The sequence below is a fragment of the Anopheles aquasalis genome, chromosome 2, assembly GCF_943734665.1.
Source record: "Anopheles aquasalis chromosome 2, idAnoAquaMG_Q_19, whole genome shotgun sequence".
NCBI classification, from domain to species: Eukaryota; Metazoa; Arthropoda; class Insecta; order Diptera; family Culicidae; genus Anopheles; species Anopheles aquasalis.
In genome coordinates, this window is record NC_064877.1 from 69,685,647 (window position 1) to 69,709,301 (window position 23,655).

A 23,655-nucleotide genomic window follows, 5' to 3' on the forward strand; every position below is an offset into this window, starting at 1 on the left:
AAAAAATCGAAAGTCATTGCAGTCACGCGGGAAACAAAACGGATGGAAGAACAAGAAGTTGCAGTTTGAAAGGAGCGCCCCAGAGGAGGTGGTTGCTTTGGCCACACGGCAGCGACGCACTTTCCAAAAGGGAAAGTGTCAAACCGTCTTCTTCTTCTTCTGCATCTTATCCATCAGCTCACTGAGTGGCAGTCGCAGCAGCAGCAACTCTAGAGGACCCAAAATGCAATTCAAACGACACGCACCGATAAGTTATGGTCCAGCGGAAAACCTGCCGGTTCGTAATCGCTCGCCATTCTCCCCCTTCATCGCAGCCAAGAGTTCAATTTTGCAACATTTTGCCATTTTTTCCCTCATTTCGCAATATCGTGGCCGAAGTAGTAATGGGCTTCCTGTTGCCGCCGGTTGTTAGAAGGGAGAAATTGGTTTGAAAGGTGAAACATTGGAATGAATTATAGTTACAAAAAAAAAAACTACCAAATGAAAGTCAAATCCCCAGGCACTGGTTACTCTCTCACTGGACTGGCTCACCTTTTCCTTGCCGTCCCTGAAAACTGCACAAACACGTCATCCGTGGCTCTGGGAAATCTGCAGCACGCGTATGCCATTCCGCTGAAACCGATGAAGCATCATATGCACGCACGAATGCCGTTCAGAGCACCGCAGCTCTTGCGCCGCAGTTTGAAGTGCTCTCTTCCTCTCGCCTTCCTCCCCCATTAGTTATGGATATTTTTGGCACGCTAAACGGTCTCCTAAAAACCCGAAATCCATCCGCTGACTCGCCACCACCCCAAAATCACCTCTTCAAACCCCCGGTAATAATCGCTGTTTTCCACCACTGCAGCAGCACCTCAGATACCACAAGCTCGGAGAGAGACAGGGAAGGGAAGAAGTGTAGACAGACACGATATACAATCTTCGCGCGAGCGCTCGCGATCTGCCTTTTCCTATTTCTGACCGCAGGCCACCAGCAGCAGCAGTTCGACGGCACGACGGCGGCAGTTAATTGATAAAATATGACGGCTTAATTGTGATTAAGCAGTCGGCAGACAACATAACCTCTCTCACGGACCCTGATACCCTCGGTTCCAGTCGCACCGGCGGCACGGGACCTCCGCCATTTTTTTTGCTCGCACGCACGCAACAGAAATCCTCGGATCTCGCGCTCGGCTCGCGATGGAAATCAAGGTTTTTGGCGATATGAGATGAGTACGCGGATAAGACGGGACACGGGAAAGTGCCGTGGGCGTGAGATGAGTTGTTGTTCAACATATGGTGCGCGTTTATGTGTATCGTTCGGAGCAGTCTGGAACAGCAGGCGGACGGAGAGCGCATATGTGGCCAAAGCCACAAAGATTGAACACGACCCTCGCTTGGAACATAGACCAAGCGAGCGAGCGAACGAACTGTTCCGTGGAAGACTTATGGTACACTATTTGCTCGACATGGTACCGGTACAAGCAGGCGGGAGAAGAAAGCCGAAGGATGGGGTGATGTCAGTGATCCACTCGATCCAGACAGCACACTACTCGCTGCTCCTCCACGTCGTTCGTCTCTCCTTCACCCAAATTGAGATTGAATGAAGACGTTTCCAATCGGTTCGACCGGGCACGTGTCAAAGCATTGGCTTAGGTGACGATGAGTGCGTGCCCGCAGTGTGTTCAGTGATCCGGGAGGGCTTTTGGCTCTAATAAAGATCATTCATCCTGCGAGGTGATGTGTCTTTTCAAGCAAATCCTTCGCCATCGGCCGCGCTATGCAATAGATTATTTGCTTACGATTCGCCGCCCGGCATGTTCGATTGAAGCGAGGATTCATCATCATGTTGTGGGGTTTGTTTACAATTATTTACCAGACTGTCACGGGAGCTTTTCGCGGATCATGGTATGCATCTACGCCAAATGGAGTCAGTTTAAGTGTTTTATTTTGTTCATTAGGCATCCGTTAAACATAATCGGTGTTCACTTTTTCTAATTTAGCACTATCACTTTTCATTGCGATTAAAATGGCAAGTTCCGTTCTCAAAAACTGCGATTCGCGAATATCGATCGTTGTTTGCCTCCATCTCATAAAATCGGCGGCAGAATCGCATCAAATTTTTATTGAAAGTTACGGTGGGTATGCTCTCACTGAAACACAGTGCAAAGTGCGGTTCAATTTTTTTTAAAGTAGTGATATAAATGAGAGAACCTCCAACCATAGAAAATATTAGAAGTTATCAAATTGCAAGCCTTATTGGCCAAAACGGTTACTAATGATCATTACAAGCAACAATTAATCAATCTCGACCGAGACTTGTGACAAAAATCAACCAAAATATCAAAAAACGACAAAATTAACCAATTTTGTTCGATGAAAATGTCCGCCACCGCGCGGAATATCGGCCAAGGACACGGTAGAGGCCATAAATGGTAACAATTGCATCGTTGCGACAGGTATTCGTTAAGCAGCGCTTCCTTTTTTACGAAAGTTTGAAAAAATGGTACAGATTGGCGGTTTTTTTTTTGTCAAGACATCCAAAAATTGTCTAAGATAAAGTTAAAATGTGTAGCTAACGATTGCCATTACTTCGTAGAATATTTTTTCTCCATTTTCCAAGAAAAAGCATTTTTCTCGCCAATCAAAAAGGACGGTTTCATATGCATACACCTGGTACTGATTATTCTTTGTACTACAGGATTTGATTTTTTCTAACACTAAAGCGATTTGTGCCAACACAACTTTTTGTTGTTAGTGGCGTTAAAGAATCATAAATTTCTCAATTAACGATCCGTGCAGATCAAATTACAACACGCGCGCGTGATCACAAACGAAATCTAAATTCTTGTACGCGAACAATAATGCCCCATTATTAGCAAGAAAACCAATACATTAAACAGCACAACGAAGGAGAGAGCTGTGCAGAAAGATGTGGTGCAGCGAATCACGCGATACCACTCTACACTATTGCCTACTGGCTACTTAAGTATTACAGCTCCACGATAAGATATCGTAAAAGATATGCTGATAGAAGAAGTGGAGCATCGGAGCAGCAGGTCAGCAGTGCATTTAAATACCATCCATCAGCAGCACCACACCATGGATGGAAGAGGAAATAGTCCCAAAAAAAGGAGGAGAATATAAATCCCACAAATTAAAACCATTCTTTTCGGTGTTTCGGTGCGTCCAAGAACTACCAGCACCTGGAGCATCACCATCGGGAGTTACTTTGTGACAAGACAGTACGATCGCAGCAACCCTCTCACGATCCAATACTGCCCACAGCCTTCTGAGACTTGATGAGTCGCCTCGCCTCGGTTAACGCTACATTATTTGAAGTGCAATCGATGAGAAGCTATTTATTCTGTTGATACACCACCACAACCCATCAAATGATGCAAAAGATTTACAGTACTCATAAAATAGACGAAGCAAATGTTCCCTGGCCCCACAACAAACGGGTTTTTGTTTAATTTTCTATTTCATTAAATCGAAATGGAAAATCACGATTCGCGCGAGCAGCAGCAGCGCGAGCCAGCTCTGGGCTCTCAATCGATCTCAATCTCGTGAAAGTTTGGCTGTGGTGCCGATGCCGCCACCGCCACCGCCCTGCGTCACGTGCTAGTGGCTGCTGGAGTGCCTTCCCCTCTCACACCATCCCTCGCATTGCATATGGTGCAGTGCTGCCACCCGGCACAACTAGCGTTCACTTTTCCTCAAACAGATGCCGCTGCCACCGGTCGTCGCGCCTGTGGCTCTATTTCTGCAGCTGGCCTGCAACTAACTCTGGTGCATCGCGCCCCGGGGGCGGAGAGGAGCAAAGAAGAGGTTGTTGCGTGAGCGGTGGAGAAATTTTCCCGATAAATCCACCTCACCTCCATCATCCACGCGAAGCTCCTACCACTACTACTACTGCACTCACGGTTTATCATCCAATTTTGGACATCTCGGAATGTGGTTGGTAGACGGCAGCAGCTTGGGGCTTTGCGCAAGCAGCAGCAAAAGCTTCAAACCCGCCTTGAGGTGCTGTTGCTATGCGGGCGCGCAGGCAGGCAGGCAGACAGGCACCGACGGACGCCCGGTGGGTGGCTTGAAGATCAGGTTGGGAAAGTTGGAAAAGCTTGATTGCATTTCACACATGGCTTGCTGTGCAACCGCAATCGGAGTAGCGGAAAGAGGAAAGCAAAGCAAAGCTGCACAAGCCAGGAGAGCCAATGCTGCTGCTGCTGCGGTCGCCAGACGTCGAGAGTGTGGCGGACGAAGGCAAGGGGGCGATGAGGATCTCATCCACTGCTGCACTCTCTCGAATGGTTCCGCCACCGTGCCGAAAAGGGCATAAAAACAGTTGTCTTGTGAGAGAACACCAAAGTTACACCGAAAGAGAGCTGGTATTATAAATGGTTATTACATAATTAAACAGAAGTTATTCCACGCGCAGTAGCAGCAGCAGTCAGTTCACTATAAGCAAATACACCCAATGCTTGCTAGATTTTAAATGTCAATTAATTCGCAAAGTTATAAGTGGAAACTCCATAGGCTCATAAATGTCATCATCGATGCTGCTGTGAGGCTTGCAAAATGAGCGCAGCAACCCTGGACCACCGGTGTCTTTTGGAGATTCCAGGTTCAATGTTTACATTGGCCATCGGCCACCTTTGCCCGTTTAGCGAAAGGTTATCATTGGAAGACCTTTTCCTAACACGCAAACAGTGACCTGCAGCGGTGGTTAAGATTGCAATTTGCTCGTTCGACGATAGAGTAGATGCCTTTAAGGCAGAAAAGTGGAAAAACAAATACCGTAAGCATCGCAGCAGCGCACAGCAGTTTGTGAGAAATATGTGTGTGTCTTGGAATTTAATTTTCTTGGCATTCCACTTTAACCCTATCATGATATTGAGGCGTTTTGTGCGTTCCTCAACCCCTCAACGCTTCACTTATCCTTGGCCTTTCCGCCCTCGACCGTAAATCGAGACTGCGCGGGCTCCTCTCTACGAGGCAAGTGAATCATCGACGAGGTGAAGTGCACTATTACTTGTTTAAATATTTGAAGGGGAAAAAAATAACAACATGCGGAATATGAAAACAATAAGAAAATATGCGCAACACTCGCTCCGCATCTCGCCATTTGCTAGATAGTTCTTTGAACAATAAACAAAAAAAAACGATCTAAGCGATGGTCAGACACGGGACAGAATGTGAGTAAATACGGGTCCCCAGAGAGGGCGGCGCGGCATCATGAGCCGACGAGCCGACGAGTTTCCACCTCCCACATGGTGGTGCGCGGTGGTTTCGCACAGAGGACACTAAAAACAACAACGCCAAATAGCAAAAAAACGGAAGAGTGCTTCATAAATACCATTAGACAGACGGACAGCGAGCTAGAGAACGAGAGTGGCACAACCAGCTGCAGGTATAATACAAAAGCAAGGACGGTTAATGCATTAGGAGGACATGCAACATCGTCCCCGGACCCCGGGGACGACGTCTACAACAATGTAGTTGAAGGCGGCGGGTTCATATATGTTTGCTGATTATTTAATTATTCCTGCAATGTGTTTGCCCGGCAAAAACATCGCTGCACCACCGACTGCGCTAGAGAGAGAGGATCTTTCTTTGTGTTAAATATAAAATGCAACCCGACCGGTAAAGTAGTGTGGGTCGAAAGTCTGGCATGCCATGTTCCAACAGCAGATAGTCACAGGCACTCACTCGCATGACATTTATACTTCCGCTGCGGACAGAGACTCTCGCCGTCGTCGCCGACGATCGACGTCTCTTTGGCTGCATTTCCTCGTCGATCAGTTCCTGTCCGCAGCCAGCCAGCAGCCGCTACGCATCTGGCGGTCAATGCACTCGGCGATCGTCGGTACGGAACTCGTCTTCGTGCGCAAGATTTGTCTTTCCACCACATTTTCCCTTTCGCCCAGGATGGGCGTGATATACACATGACTTATCAATGACTGCACCACGCGAGTGCCGGAGGTTGCAGGGAGGGGTTATCGACGAGCAAGTACGTAGTACGCGCCCCTCTAGTCTTAGTCGCCTCTGTCTTTGCCCTTTTCGTGCGTCAATTGCTGCCAACGGGCCAACAGCAACCGACGCAACGGGGTTATTTGCCTACGAGCTGTCGTCATTCCATTTCTTCCGCCCGTCCGTCCGTGCGTCCGTTCTTCCTGTCCAGACGTACGTCCCGCTCCATTTCAACGAAAGAAATAACAGCAGTACAAGAACCGATACCATAGAACGATGAACGATCGACGACCGCGTGGTGGTGACCGCGCAGAGAGTCCGCAGACTAATCGCCGACGAGCGATCGAGGCTTCGAGATTGAGTTATTGATCCGTACAAATCGCACGGGTCACTGGGACGCACCCGCCCGCCCGGCCGACCGATGCCGATCGGATCTAATTACTCGTTCCTCTTGAGACGCCAATCACCGTCGCGTGGATGACCTTCGGTACCTTCTCTTGAAGATGATGCCGCCGCCGCCTTTGAGAAGGTTCTCGGGCAAATAGTCGTTCTTTTCCACGACAGATTTAAGATTGTCACAGTCACTGAAATTGCTTGGCGAAATGATCGCTCGTGTGCTTGCCGGGGGGGGGATCTATTTTCATCGTTTCAATGTTGCTGCGCTGCCGTTCAGTTATGGAGCGATTTGAAAGAACCATGCATTTACAGCACACTTGGCCAACGATCGAATGCTTGTACGATCTCGCATTCTAGCTCCATCAAATTGACCGATTGGTGATCGATTGATTACCGGACCGGGGACGCGCATTTGATCTCTGTTTGTGCAACGATCAAACACGTGAACATGTAAACAACATGCGCGCATTGCAAACACACGCCAACCTGCCAGCCAGGCGAATGGAGCTAATTTTAAGCGAAATTGGCAAAATTGAATTCCTTAGCCACACGGTTTGCACACACCACACCACAACGGATGCTACTACGGCGGCCTTGGATGGCGTGCAAGCCAACCAGCTAGCCAGCCAGCTAGTATGCTTCTGGACAAAACAACAAAGAAGCAACAGAAGACGCAGACTACCATCACCATTCTTTCGATAGCTTCGAAAGTGTAGGACGAGAAGCAAAAGCACCGAAATCGTCCTTGCCCAGTGTCTAGACGCACGCCTTCCATAAATCATGCGAATTCGTAGGCTTCCCCCTGGCCGGTGGTTGAACCATCGCCCGTCGCCGACGACGTCGCTTGACCATCGGCTGGGGACGAAGCGTGTTGGCCAAGGTTTTTTCGTGCTGGCCACTCCTGTCCCCATGCAATGGGGGCAGGAGAGAGAGAGAGGAGAGTGCTTTGGTCAGACGGGACGGCGGGGTGTGTTCTATTTTCTGAAACAGAAATTAGCACAAACCGGACCACCATTCGGGTTGACACACAAAACGCATTCACAAACCCTCTCTGCGTGTGAGAAAGCGAGAAAGAGAGAGCTTTTCCAATGGCATCGCTGAGGGTTGGGTGTGTGTGTCACCAACCCACCCACCCACTCGGTCCCCGTTCCCGGTTCTAATGTGTGTTTGGGGAGCGCGCGCGCGCACACACCATCAACGTTATTGTGACGTTAATGCAAAGCAAACAACATTGTGAACGGCCGGTCTGTCTGACCGCCCGCCACTGGAGAGCGGCTTAAGCGGATGTGTTTTCCGACAACATTACGTAATTCGTTGCTGGACCACCATCACCACGGAGCGCCCCGTCCCCCTCGGTGGACAACAGTGTTGTGCTGCGACCAATTATTGAATCAAAATTAACTCGATCATCAATGCATGATATACCTCGAGAACTCGAGAGTTCCCAGCACAGCCGTCGATCGATCACAACCATTTCATCATCAGGCTGGCCACTGGATAGCATCTAGCACGAGGAAGGGACCAGTCCGGGAATGCTGTGGTAACGGACCACCATCCCATCCTCGTTTCTGGATCATCGATCCCAAATAGAAGAACAATTGGGGGCAGGGCGGGAGGGCGCTCTACTAAACGTATGCTAAATGACATTCCACAACGAGCAGCATCGGCATGACAAGGCCGTCCGGCTACAAAAGACCGAGAATTCAAAAGGATCTCCCCGCTTGAAAGGCTCCCTCTTCCAACGCTTGGTCCGGGGGGCTTCCAATGGGTTTAGCAGCATTCCATTAATCACTTACACCGTACCGCAATGGTCTGGCCGGGCCTCGCCACTACCGGTGCGGGGGGCCAAGGTCACTCGAACCGTGGTGGCTTCGATCGACCGTCAAACTAATGATTCTAGGGAGCCTGGCCGGCCACCTGGCTGGCTACGCACATGACGTAACAGGATTGGTGCCGAAAAACGCCCCACAACGTTCTTCACTCCTCTTCCGGCCCACCGACGCTTGGAACAGCTGTCAGACGGGTAGGTCGGTCTGGTGTCTGGTGCGAGCGTTGCGTGCCGGAGTCAAAAGCCGTCTGGGGTACACCCACAGACACAGACACACGCAGAGTACCATTCGCGTCTGGTTTAACATATGACGGGCCGCCGCTCCTCTTACGTGGAAGCCACCACCATATTCCACCGTAAACTACTCCCGAGCCACTCATTATCAGGTTTCGCCATTTCTCCCGCGGCGGCTTGTCTGGTGCAAGCACGATGCCGTGTGTCATACACCGGGTATCCCCGGGTGGCGACTGGGCCCGGGACGGGGACGAGGGATTACAATCCAGCGTACGATGACGCATCGCGAACGGCGTTCCCCCTTTTTTGGGGACGAGACTTTTTTTTTCTCCTCCATCTCCAACCATATGGCCATGCCGTGGGTATGCGACGGTACGCCAACGCCATCAGTTGGAAGGTTGACACCAGGCTACCAGACACGATTGGCGTGATTCATCAGTAGATGACCGAGCAACCGAGCGACGCACTCCAGGGCCACATTGTAGGCCCGATGCGTTGGTGCATACTTGAGCAGAATGAATCAAAGGTATGCAAATCAGGTGCAGTAGCCACGCTCTCTCTCGCTGCAGGTACCGTTCGAATGAATTTGAATCCCACACCAAGGGAGCGCATGCACGCGACCACGGAAATCGTTCTCTCTCTTTCTGTGTTGTTCTTTACGGTACTAAAACGAGACAAAGTATGTAAAAGAATTATAGTTTCAGTTGGTTGAAGTAGTTACAATCCTCGTCTCCTCGTTACAGCTCCGTGCACGTGCTTCTGAGCCAGTCCTGGTGTTGGTCTGCGTTGACGGTGGAACGGTGATGACTACTGAGACCTCGTCGAGTCGAGTGCGAAAGAGCGCACCGGCAGCGCATACTAAGCAACATTGATCATGTTGTCAACGTGAATGGGTGCGCGGGTACTGTAACTCTAGGAACAGTAGCCTCGCTGGTAGCCACGGTAGAGATGGTGTCTCCATAACAGTAAAACATGCGCACACTCCGAGCAGGACCGAGGTCCTTGAGAACACAGTCCCCGTGGCGTATGCCTAGGGCCTCATTATGCGATCTGTGGTTGAACTTCCGCAGAGCCCTTCGGTGCATGGTTTTGAATGTCTGAATGTTCGAGAGTCGTTTGCAAATCGATCTGCACGACGTGCTCTGTGGTGGTTTTGCTTTTTGTATTTTTTTTTTCTTGGAATATGAAGCGGTGTCTCATCGAGTATGCATTTGGAAAACATAAATGATTATTCTTCCTTTCCTTTTTTAAGATAATTCACGGATGGAGCCGTATTTATTTAAAGAAAAATATAAAAAAATAAGTTCTTTTGATTATTTCGATCACACATTTAATTTAAAACCCTCTGCTTCGAATAGAAACCCCTAAAGCAGGGTGCTTCTCCCGCGAATTGACATTGACAGACGATCAAACAACCCTCGATCAATACCTCAACTCCAGGAGGAAGGCTTCACCACTAAAACATGTCGCTTATTATTGAAATCATTCCTCAACCGCAAACCGTATGCTAACCACCCACAAACGTAACTGTCCTCAAGGAGACACCCGTTTGGGACGTCCCTGACCTGCGGCCACACTGTGCCCTCTCTCCTTCTCTCTTTCTGTCCAGCTTTAAAGTAGCAAAACGTATTAATATCGTTAAGAGCACCAAAAAGGCGGTGGATTGCGAGAGGTTTTCCGCCGGGCGCCTCACCAGAAAACCATCAATGACAAACGGAATAAATAATTAAAATGGCAAAACTGGCAAAAAAGTTTCTCCAATTCCAACTCACTCCCCACGCCCCCATGGCATGCCAAAATGTAATTTGAGCGCAAAACCTCGTTAATCAGGAACTTGAGGCGAAGAGGCAGCCACACCGGCAGCAGCAGCCACAAGAAACCGATTGGGGTTGGGGGCGACGATGCATGCCGCACACCACAAAGCCAAGTTTTTCTTTTTGTTTAGTCTAAAAACGAAGGGCGCGCACAACCGTCGCCAACCGGCAACAAGAACTTCTACTTCTGCCCATGGTTGGAAATTAAATATGTTTATTTAGTGTAGAAGAAGAAGAAGAAGTCGGGGAGAAGCACCATCGCACGCACACCGCACACTCGGTCGTCGTGAGGTGAGGTGCGCGATGGTTATGGACATCGGATCGGGCAGGAAACAGGTGGTGCGGTATGATAGCGCACGGTTATGGATTAACTTTATGCATACAAATGATAATCATGGGGGCTTCATCATCAACAGCGGGCAGCACAGCACATTCCTATCTTCCCACAGTCACAACGGAGCAAAGAAGTTGGGTTGTTGCTTTGGTTCAGTTCAGTTCACAAGGCTCGGGGGGGTGGTGTGTCTCGTGCATACCACACCTCGTGCACGGCCCAATACAGAGAACACGCTCTACGCTCTTTTTCTGACCGAACCGGGGACACCACTTCACTATTCGACCACGCGATCTACGAATGGTTTTCGAAAAAAACGCAAAAAAATCACGTTCCAACCGCAACCACAGCTAGAGAGAGCCCCAAGGAGCACGCCACTTGGCCTGGTGGTGGCGGGGTGGGTGCATGGGGACACATCGGGGGCACGTGTATCGATTTCGTAAAAGCATTCGAAGCATACGAACCATACGACCGGTCAGGAGAAGGGAAAAGAAGAATGGTTCACGGGGGAGTGAGAGGGCACGGTTTATGAAGTAATTAACATCGCATCGGATGTCGCCCCGTCGTCGTTCTGTCGTGATGCGGAAATCAATCAATGGGACGTGGGGCGGGCGTGCGTCGATCCTCACAATCGTCAGAAGAAGAATGCAGTACGCAGAGCTACGAGGTGCGATCGGGAATCGGCGATCACACATGAGCTGTGCGGCCGGGCCGGCGCTTGTTTGCTCATTTGATTGGTGTCCGATCGAAGGAATCCGCCGAAGTTGACGACGGGGCGAGTAAAGGGTGTTAATGCGTTGACAGCCCAGGCCAGAGTGTTCCTGATGCTGTTTGACCTTAACTCGCTCGGGGAACACGCATTTCATATAGAATTCAATCTTGGATAACCTTTGATTCGAGAAGATTGTAATAACGTCACAATTACAAGGTGCGCCATCAGGCGGTACTCTACTTTAAAGTTGAATAACTCAGTCATTTTTCAATCGATTTGGACAAATAGGCCAGTTTCTGAAACGTCAGTCTATGCCATTTTAATAATGCATCACTTCACGTGAAAAGAGCGAACTGAAATTGTCACACTTTACGTTGAAAATAATCAGTCAATAGTGGAAACTGCGATCGAGCAATGGATGATGAGTAAACGGTGGTTTCCTCCTTTGCCGGCTGTGGTTCTATTTGAAAAATAAGGTTTTTGCAAACAAATTGAAGGCTATGAAACGATTTGAAGCAAATATTGGAGCTGAAACTGCCAAAATAACTCCCTAAATGTTTTCAAATACAATGCAAAATGCCCTAAAAAGTGTTCCTTTTTGTATGCCGACTGAAGGGGGGCATTTGATCGATATCATATTTTGAGTAAGGCGCAGTAAATGGTATAGAACAATCTAAATAAAACTGGTTTATTTTCTAAAATCAGTTGAAAAATGACACAGTCATTCAACTTTACAAATCGGGAACCGCCTGATGGCGCACCCTGTATATTTCTCAATAAATCAGGGAAAAAAATGTCGCTTTTTTACTTTGCATTGGGGAGTAGACACTCCGTGGCTTCGCTAGAAAAGTATTACAAATAGCAATGGAAATAACGCTGCAGGAAGCTGGAATCATCACAGCTGCTGGCAGTACAACGATCCTCTAGTTGATCGTTACTGAAGGATTTATGCTCAACTCAATCCGATAATAATGTTTTTTTTTTAGATAGATGATTATGGCTTTTGTCAACGAAGACAAAACACAAATTTAGTGCTCCTTCGCGGGAAAATACTTAAGAAAAGGAACCGTTTCCTGAAGCTTTTCAGGACAAGTAAACAAATGGTAAACGGCGTTGCAATAAAACGGACCAATAAGTATCGCGCGATTGATTCCGAAAAAAAGAGGGGATTACAAATTGGAGGACCATGCTCGATTGATCCCAAACGGTAGACGAAAACCACCGGTCGCTGGCACTGGCGGCTGAACAGTAACTAAGCCATCAACCATAAATCGGGAAAATCGATTTCAATTCAAACAATCGACTCAAATATTCATGAAAACGGAAAACATGAATAATGCAGGTGGCTCCTACAAAACATCACACAACAGGATTTTGTTTTATTAAGGGGCGTTTAGGATGCTGACAATACGGAAAAAGGCTCTCTTTTTTTTGCACAAAAGGGCAGACTTTAATAGAGGAGAGATTTTATGAAAATATATCATTCAGGTGGATGATAGTAGTTTCTTAGAGCGTAGAACAGGTAACAGCACAGGTGTCAAAACCATAATGAAAAATATTTTTGTATTTGTTGAGCCATACAAACAGACTGGTCTTAAGTATCGGGACGTTGAAATGTAAATAGTATCAACACTCCTTGAAGTAACGCATCGTTAACATCCTTGGGGCATTCCATGGCAGGCGTAGGACACCCCAGGGTCGCTATCAAAAGGCGCCCTCACTCAGAAATTCTTACTCATTTCTTGATAACTTGACCCCCCCGACACAACAGATACTCTGGTGCGATGTGCCGGATCCGTCAGTTCCATTCCGCAAACCTTGAGCACCCGTCCCTGGGACGTAAAAGAATCCCCCATCCGTCCATCCATCCATCCGAATCCGAAGCATGAGTTCATCATCGTACCACCGACGGTACCGTACCCTGCTGGCCGTTCATTGCACTTCCTTTATCTTCTCTTCCTACCAGCGACCAGCGCGGAATCTCCGCCAACTCACTTCCGGTAGCGATATTCCGCGTTGACCACCCAGGGGGTGAATGCAAACGCGAATCGCACTCCGCGCAACCGTTCCACTGACTAACGCGCGATTAGTGATGCATTCCGCGCGGTAGACAACGCACTACACACTACCGATCGCGGATCGCGATTGTTTACATCTTCTCACGGTGCTCCCACCCTCCCCCGGGGGTCTGACCACCCCACAACGAGGCCACCCCGACCACACAACGATGATGATGATGATGATGATGTTCCGAGTGAAATAGGAAATCAATCACCTAGCTGCGCGGCGCATATCGTGCGATCGTACCTGAGTGATCGCACCCTTTTCTTGGCGAGAGCTCAAACACAAGATGGCGCTTCACTCCTCGGCCTGTGATGTGAAGCAGGAAGAAGTTTAGGTTGCAACTGACCAGCAGCAGGCTAGCAGCCACGCGCATTAGGTCTATGTTATCAATCTCTCTCTCTCTCGCGAGCCCCCGCGGGATGCCCCAAGATGGGCACTCGGAGAAGAGATGTTGTCAGAGGGGCTTGGTGTTGCAATGATTGATCGTGCGAAGAACTGACCAGAGTACGATGCTGCAGCATAGAAAAGAAAGGGGAAGAGAAGACCACAACACGCATTTCGCAAAAGGCAATCCCGACCACCATAATAAACAGTGCAAGGGACGGCAGAGGGACGGTGGAAGTGAGGCGAGATCGATGAACTTTTGGTCGTCGCGAAAAATGGCCACGGTGCGCGTTGCTGCTCGTTCCCGTTCCCCGTTTTCGCAAACTTTTAATGGATGTTCGCGATCGCGCCTGCGAATACCCCTTTTTTCTTTTCTTCGCGAATTCGGATTGCGATTCACATCTTAACTCCACACCTCAGGCGGCTGTTGCCTTCTCCTCTCTCTCTCTCTCTGTCCGGTCCGCGATCCGCGATCCGAGTCGATCTTTTCCCTTCTTTTCTCGTTCCTCCTTTCACTCTTTAGATTTTGCAATCTAGAGCTGCGATGCGCTAATCATTCAACCGGTGCTTCCTGTCTGAGTGTCTGAGTGTGTGGAGGCCAGCGGACCAGCATCGACATCGTCGTCGGGTACAGGTGTGTACAAGGAGAGTGCTCGGTTCCCGGGGCCACCACTTCTCTTTCATCATCTGCAACCCGCGTGGTGCTCGTGCTAGGCGCGTCCGGCATCGGCATCTTGCGGCCGCGGCCGCTTTCAAATGCCTTTTTGCTTAATCATCTAATTTCGCGAACATGCTGCTCTCTTTTGACTTTGCTCTCTGCTCGCTCTGCTGCCACGCCATGAATTTCGGTCTATGCTTGCTTCCCTGCTGTTGGTGCTTCTTCTTCTCCCGTTCCGAGTGCGCTTTCGCTGAGGAGGATGATCACGAACATCTCACATCATCATCGTGAATCGGCTCTGGATCGTGGCGTGACTCGTTCTGGCGCCTAGTGCCGGAGAAATTGCAACCAAATGTTTCGCCATTTTTTGCCAAATTTTATCTTACAAAACATGTTTGCTAATTTGTTTGGTTTTTCAAATCGTTTGCAACATTTGTTTGATCAATTTTCGCGTCATTGTCGAAGTGAAAACCTTTGAATCTCCGATTTCCATTCATATCCATCAGCCTGCAAAGCTCTGGCAGAGTGAAGAGATCCAGGGGGGAAGGAGTGACGCACAACAACACGTTTGCAAATTATTTTCGCAACTTTGGCCAATCTTTCACCCCTTTCCCTTCGGTCACGTCGTCGTCGTTGTCGACATCCAGGAAGCAGGAGGAGATCGAGCGCAATTTCTCGTCCATACCGTGGCGAACGGGGGAATCTAAATGAAGAAGCGGGACGAGGAAACCACCAGAGAGCGTCGTTTGCGTCACCACACAGCCCGAGGGGAGGGAGGAAGGTTTAGTAAATGGTGGTCTGTGGCCGCTGAGGAAACAAAAATCGGCTGCACAAACAGTGATGCTAACGACGGTGCGGTCTTGCGGTGGTCGCTTGGTCGCGATCGCGCATAGAATTTGGCGTATTTTGTGTTGGTACGCGTCGACCACACTACTGTCGATCGTTATTTTCCGCTTTATCCAAAACATAAAACAGGGAAAATCCAAAGGAACCAACCCTCTGCGGTCTGGTGAAAATGGCCAAGACACAAAAAAAGGTCACGAAAAGAGACGTGAATCTCGGACCGAGGCCACAAAATTCGCACCATTCCTCGGTGGTCTGTCTGGTGATGCGAAAATTGGCAAACATCTGGCTGTTGCCACCCGCTATGCCACGCGTAGCACCATTGTCGCCAGCGTGCTAGGAACCGTGGTGTCACGATATCGATCGTAAAAATCGTCCTCGGAGCGCTTGGGGCGGGGGAGCCACCGTAATTCTAAATCGAGGTGCCCCCTTCTCATGCGTGCATCATATGTGTGTTTCCCTTTCGTTTTGATAAACAAAATGCATGCCCTCCCCTTTTCTCCCCCCTTTTTTCCTGGTAAAGGCTATGACCAACAAACCTGGATCGATGGTTGATGACCAGAGCTTTAATTCCAGTAATTTGCCACGAGCAATGCAGTAAAATAAAATGGGGCCAGAAAAAAAGTGGTATTAACCGCTCCCAGACTCAACTTTATTTATCAAACTTTGGCATGCAAGTTGATTGACGTCAATAGATTGATCTGGCGTGTAGGCGTCATTGAAGCATCTGTCAATATGCGTCAATTTGTCACTTAGAACAGCAATATTTTTTGCATAACCGAATAAAAGAAAGGGATATTTATTAAGATTTGGATTGAATTAGAGTGCAATATGTTTTCATTATTTGGGAAACATTGATTAGCCGATTTTTTTTAAAAAAAGAAGGGACTTTTCATTTCTTTTTTTAATTATTTCGCACCACGCCAATGGCCTGAAGTGTCCACCAGGACTCACGGCTAATATTGATGCGGATGGAGCTTGCAACGTGAAGGAATTTCAACCAGACATAATTTGTTGGTGGCTTTAGTGGTAGCGAGACCACAAATTTAGTATCCTTTTAGTCGTTGGTTGTTACACTTTTCAAACAGAGACTTTGCCGATGCTGATCGCACGCGCTTTTCTACTCTTTTCCATCTCTCTTCGTCGCTATTTCGCCATTTTCAACATTTATACGGCTCCTAGCTTCATCATTTGATAGCGTCTGTATCAGAGATCATTTCAATTCAAAAATAAGGACGCCAATAAAAACACAAATACGCCAGTTTTGCATTAATAACATTTGCAAATAAACTTGTACGTTTGTTTGGCCCGCTTTAAATCATTTCAAGGATTTAACATGCGTAGCGCACAACCGACGATACTGAACAGTCCGCTGATGGTGCCGTCATCCAGTGCGTATTATCCAACCCCCTCCCTCTTCAATCAAATGTGTTGCAATTGCAATTGGCGGGGGAGATGGGGCATGGAATTGCAGAATTCAAAAGAATTTAATCACGTTAAATTCCCAGCGATAACGATCCCCTGATCGGTGCGATTCTCGTATTGCGACGCTTGCTTCCGTGATTCATATTGGTCTTATCGCGTCAATCCCCGCACTCTCCGCACCCTCAGACGTTTTAATGACCCTTCCTTCAGACGGTGACTAATGGTATCGGCGTCGGGGGCTGGCTGGCTGGATGGATTACACCAACACTCTCCGTTTCCTTCCGGCGTCAAAAGTCAAGTCAGGGGGGTGGAGGGGTCAACAGATAACACTTTCGGGAAATCGGGGACAGAATTGCAGCCCCCGCGCGCCGCACACTACGATTAGATAAGGAGTTTGATTAGCGCGGCCTACTACTTACCCTAAAAAAGCTTTCGTTCTCAGACACCACACTTCCATTGAGAGTTAATTTGGGGCTTCCAGCGACGATTGTTCCGACGTCGGGCACGTGGAAGGTGGCGGTAAGCACCAGAGAACGATCGACGACACTGAGGGTGGGAAGATGATGCACCAGACCAGAGCGGCTTGCAGCAGCGTGGAGTGTTGGGTGTGTATCAACAGCTGATGAGCTGAGCAGGGGGCGACCCAGTAGGCGCCTCGTGGACACGTTGCGTTTTCGTTGCTTGCTCGCTTGCTGATGGTACCCGGTGCTATCTCACTTGCTCCTGCTGTGCGCGTGCTCGTACTTTTACACCTTCTGCTGCTGCTGCCACGGGGACACGCGATTACGGGGGAAGGGGGGCTGGCTGGCGGTTTTAACCAGGTACGCGTGCACTGACCACCACGGACACGGACACGGACACGAACACCGACGAAACACGCACGGTACACACGGCCTCTCTGGGCTAAACCGGACCCGGTTGAACGCGACGACCTTGACGGCGACACCCAGAACTCTCGAACCGGCGAGGAACGCGGGGCGGTTGGTGCAGGAGGGGCTTATCTTTTTGTGACAGATTTTTTGTCACTCGTGCTCTTTGAAGCACGAACCACACCTTCCTTCTTCTTCTTCTTTTCGTTCTTCGATGCTCACAAAGTGTACGAACGAACGTCACGAAATAGACGTCAGCACACGAGCCGCGTCAGCGAGCGAGCGAACGAACGAGTCGTTTGCGAAATTCCTTCCACCGAACGGCGGAGGCTGGCTGCCCAACAGATTGCTGAGTAGGCGTCGTGCGTGAACGTCTCAGTAACAACAACAACAACAACAACCTGTCAAAACCGTGCCTGACGTCGGCCTGTGTGTCGGCCGAAGAGCGCTTGTCGGAGAATGACGAGAAAATGGAGGAATGCAGGTGGAAACTTTTTGCACGCTCCCGCAGGTGCTGCGGCCGTTTGCTGGTGAACTGCAGAGACGAACGTTGATGGGGCCACAAAACCACGAAAGCACAAGTTTTTCACTACTTTTACAGCCTCAGCTTCATCGCTGGTTTCGCGTGGATGGGAGGGTGGGGGGTTTGCGAATTTTCTTCGTCCTCCTTCTCTGGACGCAGTGGCAGCGGCGACGACCGAACACCGTGGATTGTGCACGCGGTTGGCGGCTTACGCTTTTGCACTATTTCGCGAACGGACGCACGTTTCTCTGACCACCATCCGGCGATGGTTCTCGCACAATGAAGCACCAAAAACAAAAGAGGAAAAGGAAACACAAAAAAAAACCCGACCGAAAATAAAACAATAACGAAGCACGTAGAGCACAAACCGGGTGGCACCGGGTGGTAACAAACACTACGGAGATGGTCTTCTCTGCCTCTAGGCACACAGAACAAGCACGCACGCACGCACGATGGCAGAAGGAACAGATTTTTGGCCGATGATGACACAAACGCACACGATGAGGCACACGGGAAACCGGAACGGCGCGAAGATGAAGATGCTCGCGTGAACTCACTTCGCGGTTTTCTGAAGGCGATCGGATCGGCGACGGTCGGTTCCTTGTGCGAATATCTCTCTTCTTCTCTCTTCTCCCTCAGTCTGGTTCCACAGACAACACGTTGGACGCACAGCACACAGACGGTGGGAGGGGGGTTTCACGTTCTTCGCGTGGATTCGCAGAGTTCTTGCTGTCAGCGGAGACGGTGAGGGGGGGGTTTGGTTACCACCAGAGTTCTGTGTTTCTGCGCCTTCTTGATTCGATTCTTGCCTTCTTGTGTTCTTGCGGCGTGCCGACGACGACGATGGCGACGTTTGCTGTGGTGGAGTAGCAGGTAGTTGCACGTTCTGCTTTGCGTCGCTTTTCGCCTATTTAATATAAGGAAATTAATTCCACTAATAAATGAAAGAGAAACAGATTCTCAAGGTTATTAGGCAAGGGGGGAAAAGAGGTGCCTGGCGAAGGATCAGTCCACTAGGAGGAAGGGGAGGAGAAGGCTGATCGATGACGATGGTGTGAGGCGTTGATGATCGGCGACGGTCGGCGATCGTTGCTCTCTGCGAGGAGGAATGCTGGCGGTCGCGCGTGGTGGTGGCGGCGGTGTCGCTCTGCCGATGATGGTGGTCGATGGAAATGAAGCTCGTACAAGAACGATCATGTTTCCTATTCTTCCTGGTACGGCGACGCCCGGTAAAGCTAACAAGCCAAGCACGGAAGAACCAGAACGTGAGGTTTCTTCAACAAAGCGCCACATGGTGTACGCTCTCTCTCTCTCTCTCTCTCTCTCTCTCTCTCTCTCTCTCTCTCTCTCTCGCCTTCTGTCTCTGGGAATGGAGTAAAAGAAATACTGTCCCTTCCTATAATCCCCAAGGATGGTGAAGCCATCTGATCGACTGTTTACTAGCCCCCGAATGTGGCCAAGAGAGAAGATAACTGTCCTAGGATTCTTGGAGGAAGAAAAAAAAAAACAACGCACAAACCGAACACCCATGTTCCTGTGCACAGCACATTGATTTAACAAGCCGTTTAGCGGAGTTAAGGGGCGTTCGATCGACGCAACCTCATCCGATTCGCCGATCCAGTCTCCAGATACGGGCGACCGTACGTTCTCTCGCTCTCTCTGTCCGGTGGTGGTGACAAATACGCCATGCCATGCACCACGCTGCCCGCAACCCGGTCCTAGACACGGCTGGTTAGTCGGACACAACAAGCACCACTTTAGAACAACGTGCTCAGCGCGCATGGTGAGAGCGTCGAGGCAGAACCACCATCGCGGAGGCATCGAGACTCAGAGGAGGAAGTGGGGAATCGTGGAGGGTGAAACAAGAGAAAAGGGGGGCTATAGTCCACTACTGGGTGGTGCATGCTTTTGGCGCTAGACCCACGGTATCCCAGAGTCAGACGGCACTATAAACGATGATTGCGGTTCGAACTGGTCAAAAGATTTAACAAACTAAAAATGAAGCAGTCATTGCAGTTGACACAACGAAAAAGTCACAGCAAGCGATTGTTCCTTGGTAATGGAAAAGGTAAAAAACTAAAACAAAATACAGCACTCGAAGGCAATGGGAAGTTTCGGTGCCGTTCAAGCAAGGTGTGTGCATTGCGCGTCCGATGGAAACGGGTAACCTCGGCAGCTGTTCAATTAAGGATTCCGTCCTCCGGCATCTGCCAATCCCATCGGCGTGGAGGAGACACAAGAGACAGTCAGATTGGCTGCTGGGGGCACGGGGTGAACTCGGGGTGGGTGCTGTCCCGAGGCCACAGTCGCCGCTGTCACTGGTTTGCCTTCCTGTAGCAACAAATAGGGCAAAACAGGCTTCCTTCGATGCTCCTTCGGAAATGCTGTTCCGAGCAGGCGCGCACCCTACAGCACGGAAGGTGCTAGGAAATAGAACCGTTTTTTCGTGCACCGTCATGCAGCCTCTGCCTCGGGACCCCAGGACCACACACTCCGCCAATGTTCCGTACCACCGTAGAGACACAGAAAGAGAGTGAGAGAGAGAGAGAGAGACAGCTTCGAGCATAAATGCCACCCAATTTTACTCTGCGGTTCCGCGTTCCTAAGCGCCTCTTCCCATCTCTTCTTATCTTCTTCGACGCACAGACCGCGTCCGTGTTCCTCTCAGCCTCCTCCTAGCGATGCAGTTCCACGCAGAGGAGCTGCCAACACCTCTTCTCTTCCCCTTTCCTATCGTTATCATCCGGCATCATCGGGAAGCGTGTTTTTCCGGCACCAGCCACCACCATCACCAGCACCAGCGGCCAGTACTCCTCCCAGCGGTATCCTCGACGTAATTCTGGGAAGCTGGAAACACCTCACACAAATCGCTGACACACAAAAGTTATCGCAGCAATAATGGGGCTGAGCTGCAGTACCGAGAACTTGTGAAAGGTTTGCAAAACGGAGCGGAAACACACGGAGAGAACCACGCACCAGAAATCTTGGGAAAAATCCGTCCTACTCGCGCACACGATTATGGAATACGAATTTTTTCTATTTTTTTAGACTTTTAGCTCGGCACGAATGCGCTTAAAAAAACGTATTTTGCAGGACGAGCGAGGTGCATTGAATAACCACACAGTTTTGACAGCTTTCCTGACTGACAGAGCCGAGCTCACTTGGTACCAATTGGTACCACTTGGTGAGGAAGAGGAATAAAAACCTCGTTAAAATTGCACAAAAGTGCTTAAAAGTGAAGCAGTAACAAATTGATAATTATCATAAGGGTTAATAGTGGATTATTTCAATGATATTACAATCTTTTGGCCACCTTCAAATCAAAACAAGCTCGTCCACTTTGACAGTCCTGACGAGGGCCTTCGGGTCCCCCGGATTCCCGTAATTGGCCGATTAATCGCTCGTTTGTTGAAAAGAAAGAGTATGAATCAATTAAGCGCGCAAAAGTGATACTATTCACGATAAAACCATTGAAAATTTCCGTATTTTTTTCGTATCCAGCCGGGTGATGAACGTAGCAAAGGCTTCCAATCTGTCAAATATCAAACTCCAATATGGCGGCGTGCAAAGTGCTATGACTTTACCTGTTTTGTTAATACACTTTGGTCCTATCTCGTTTCCTCCGATATCTCGAGAGCGAGACCAACCAACCAACAAAATTTGATGAAATTTGTGCGGAATTTTTAATATCAAAATTTCGTGGGTGGTGTTTGTCTTGTGTGGAGATGATTTGCTATTTGCTATATTTGCTAAATTTGCCTTAAGAATAAGCCAAGATATCGTACAAAAGATAACGCTTGTACGCTCATCATCGATCGATGTTCTAAAACAATGTGCGTGCAAGTTTGCTTGCATTTTTTAGTACCAAATCGATACCCCTTCGACAAACCACATTTTCTCTCTTCTGTTAAGGCTTAACAGGGGAGAATTTGTATGGCGCGCGCTTCTGTTAAGCCTTAACAGGAGCCTTAACAGGAGAAAATGTGGTTTGTCAAAGGGGGATCTCAGCTTCGGCTCAGAGTCTCGCTGGGCGACGATCAAATAAGCTCATAACACACGAGAAATGTTGAACACTGTAGTAAGGCTGTGTGGTACGGAATTTCCGAATCAGCGGCCAACAGCGTACGTCTCGTGCTTCTCGTGATAACGATAACTGCCGCTGTTTCATGACCGCCAGAACTGTTGTGGTCAGATCGGTGCGAAACAAAGTCATCGTCTACAGTTTATCAAACGGATTGTTTGAATAGTCTGTTTGCATTTATAACTTCACATTTGACCATCACTTATTCACAACCACAGCAGAAGAACGCGTCCTTTATCAATCGCTCATCGTGCAAAGGCTTCGTAGCAGAGGGTGATGCTTCTTGAATTTGCACCGCCGTTCTATTACTTATCAAACGAAGAGACCGCAAATCATGAAGCAAATCTTTTGCCGTGGTTTGCTGCCTACGGGTACCACATGTTGTTCGAGAATGTTTCTCACGATACACTGCGGGCAGCTACGAATTTGATCAAGTATCAAACATCCCTTGGGAAAGCATTCAAACACAGTTCCGACTTGATCTGCAGTTGAATCGGTGTTACTTTGAGTGTTTCGATCTTCCGAAAATGAAGCTCACAGTTTGCTTTTTGTTGTTTTGTGCTGCTTTTTGTGTGGGTGAAACCATCAACAGTCCGGAAAACGCCATCGCCAGCACCGCGGATGGAATTTTAGGATTCGGGCTGGAAATGCTGCTTACGAAGTTGGAAAACGTGGATCGCAAATTATTCGAAATGCTTGAATACCGAGTGCAAATGGAAAGTTACAAGGCATCTCTAGAAAACACGATGAGCGATTTGCTGCTGGCTTTGCGAACAGTGAATAGCACCTTAGGGCGGCAAATAAGTGTTCTACAAAACCAATCCTCGCTGATCCTGGAGCAACAAAAAACGTGCGTCAATCAGGATGAGATTCGTGAACAGTTATTAAACGTTTTCCCGAAGCAGCCTGAGCAACCTGCTTTTGCATCCTGCAGCGCCGTAACATCGAAAATATCGGGAATTTACCTAATCCGTGTTAACGAAGCTTCTTCCCCATTTGAAGCCTTTTGTGAGCAGGAGAGAAATGGAGGCGGCTGGCTTGTGGTGCAACATCGGTTCAACGGGTCGGTTGATTTTTATCGGAATTGGACCCAATACCGCGAGGGTTTTGGCGACTTAAACGGTGAATTTTGGTTCGGCTTGGAAAAAATGCACCAGATCACGACGACACGGCCACACGAAATAATGATCGAGTTAAAGGACTTCAGCGGCATTGAAGTGTATGCTCGCTACGATGTATTCAAAATAGGTAGTGAGAATGAGGACTACAAACTAACGCTGGGAAAGTACAGCGGAACAGCAGGTGATGGAATGATTCGTGACAACGGTATGAAGTTTTCAACGAAGGACCGGGATAATGACCGTACAACCACCTTCAATTGTGTTGAATGGTTTGAAAATCCATGGTGGCAAAATAGTTGTAGCGGTGCGAATCTAAACGCTCGGTACATCAATGCAGTCGATCGCAAATCAATGCATTGGTTGGGTTTTAAAGGACGTGAAGGGTTGAGTTTGTCAAAAATAATGATTCGCGAACTGCCATAG

The 23,655-nt window shown here is 48.9% G+C and overlaps 2 protein-coding genes across 7 annotated transcripts in view; one reads left to right on the top strand and one right to left on the bottom strand.

Moving 5' to 3' along the window:
- The window catches only part of LOC126571081 (nuclear receptor-binding protein homolog), a 55,873-nt gene extending 34,748 nt beyond the window's left edge, over positions 1-21,125 (bottom strand). For 2 of the 6 annotated variants that reach the window (XM_050229321.1, XM_050229326.1), the window contains exons 1-2: positions 21,007-21,125; positions 17,058-18,937 (exon numbers count right to left, since the gene is read on the bottom strand). The gene's annotated coding sequence lies outside the window, so the exon portion shown is untranslated. Of the gene's footprint in view, positions 1-8,980; positions 9,003-17,057; positions 18,965-20,948 lie in introns of those variants that run through there. The other 4 variants (XM_050229323.1, XM_050229322.1, XM_050229324.1 and 1 more) reach the window with 4 other exon arrangements.
- A 1,513-nt stretch (positions 21,126-22,638) lies between these two features.
- LOC126576823 (fibrinogen C domain-containing protein 1-like) lies at positions 22,639-23,655 on the top strand. Its single transcript, XM_050238129.1, has 2 exons — positions 22,639-22,965; positions 23,023-23,655. The coding sequence occupies exons 1-2, from the start codon at positions 22,639-22,641 to the stop codon at positions 23,653-23,655; spliced, it is 960 nt and encodes a 319-aa protein (XP_050094086.1).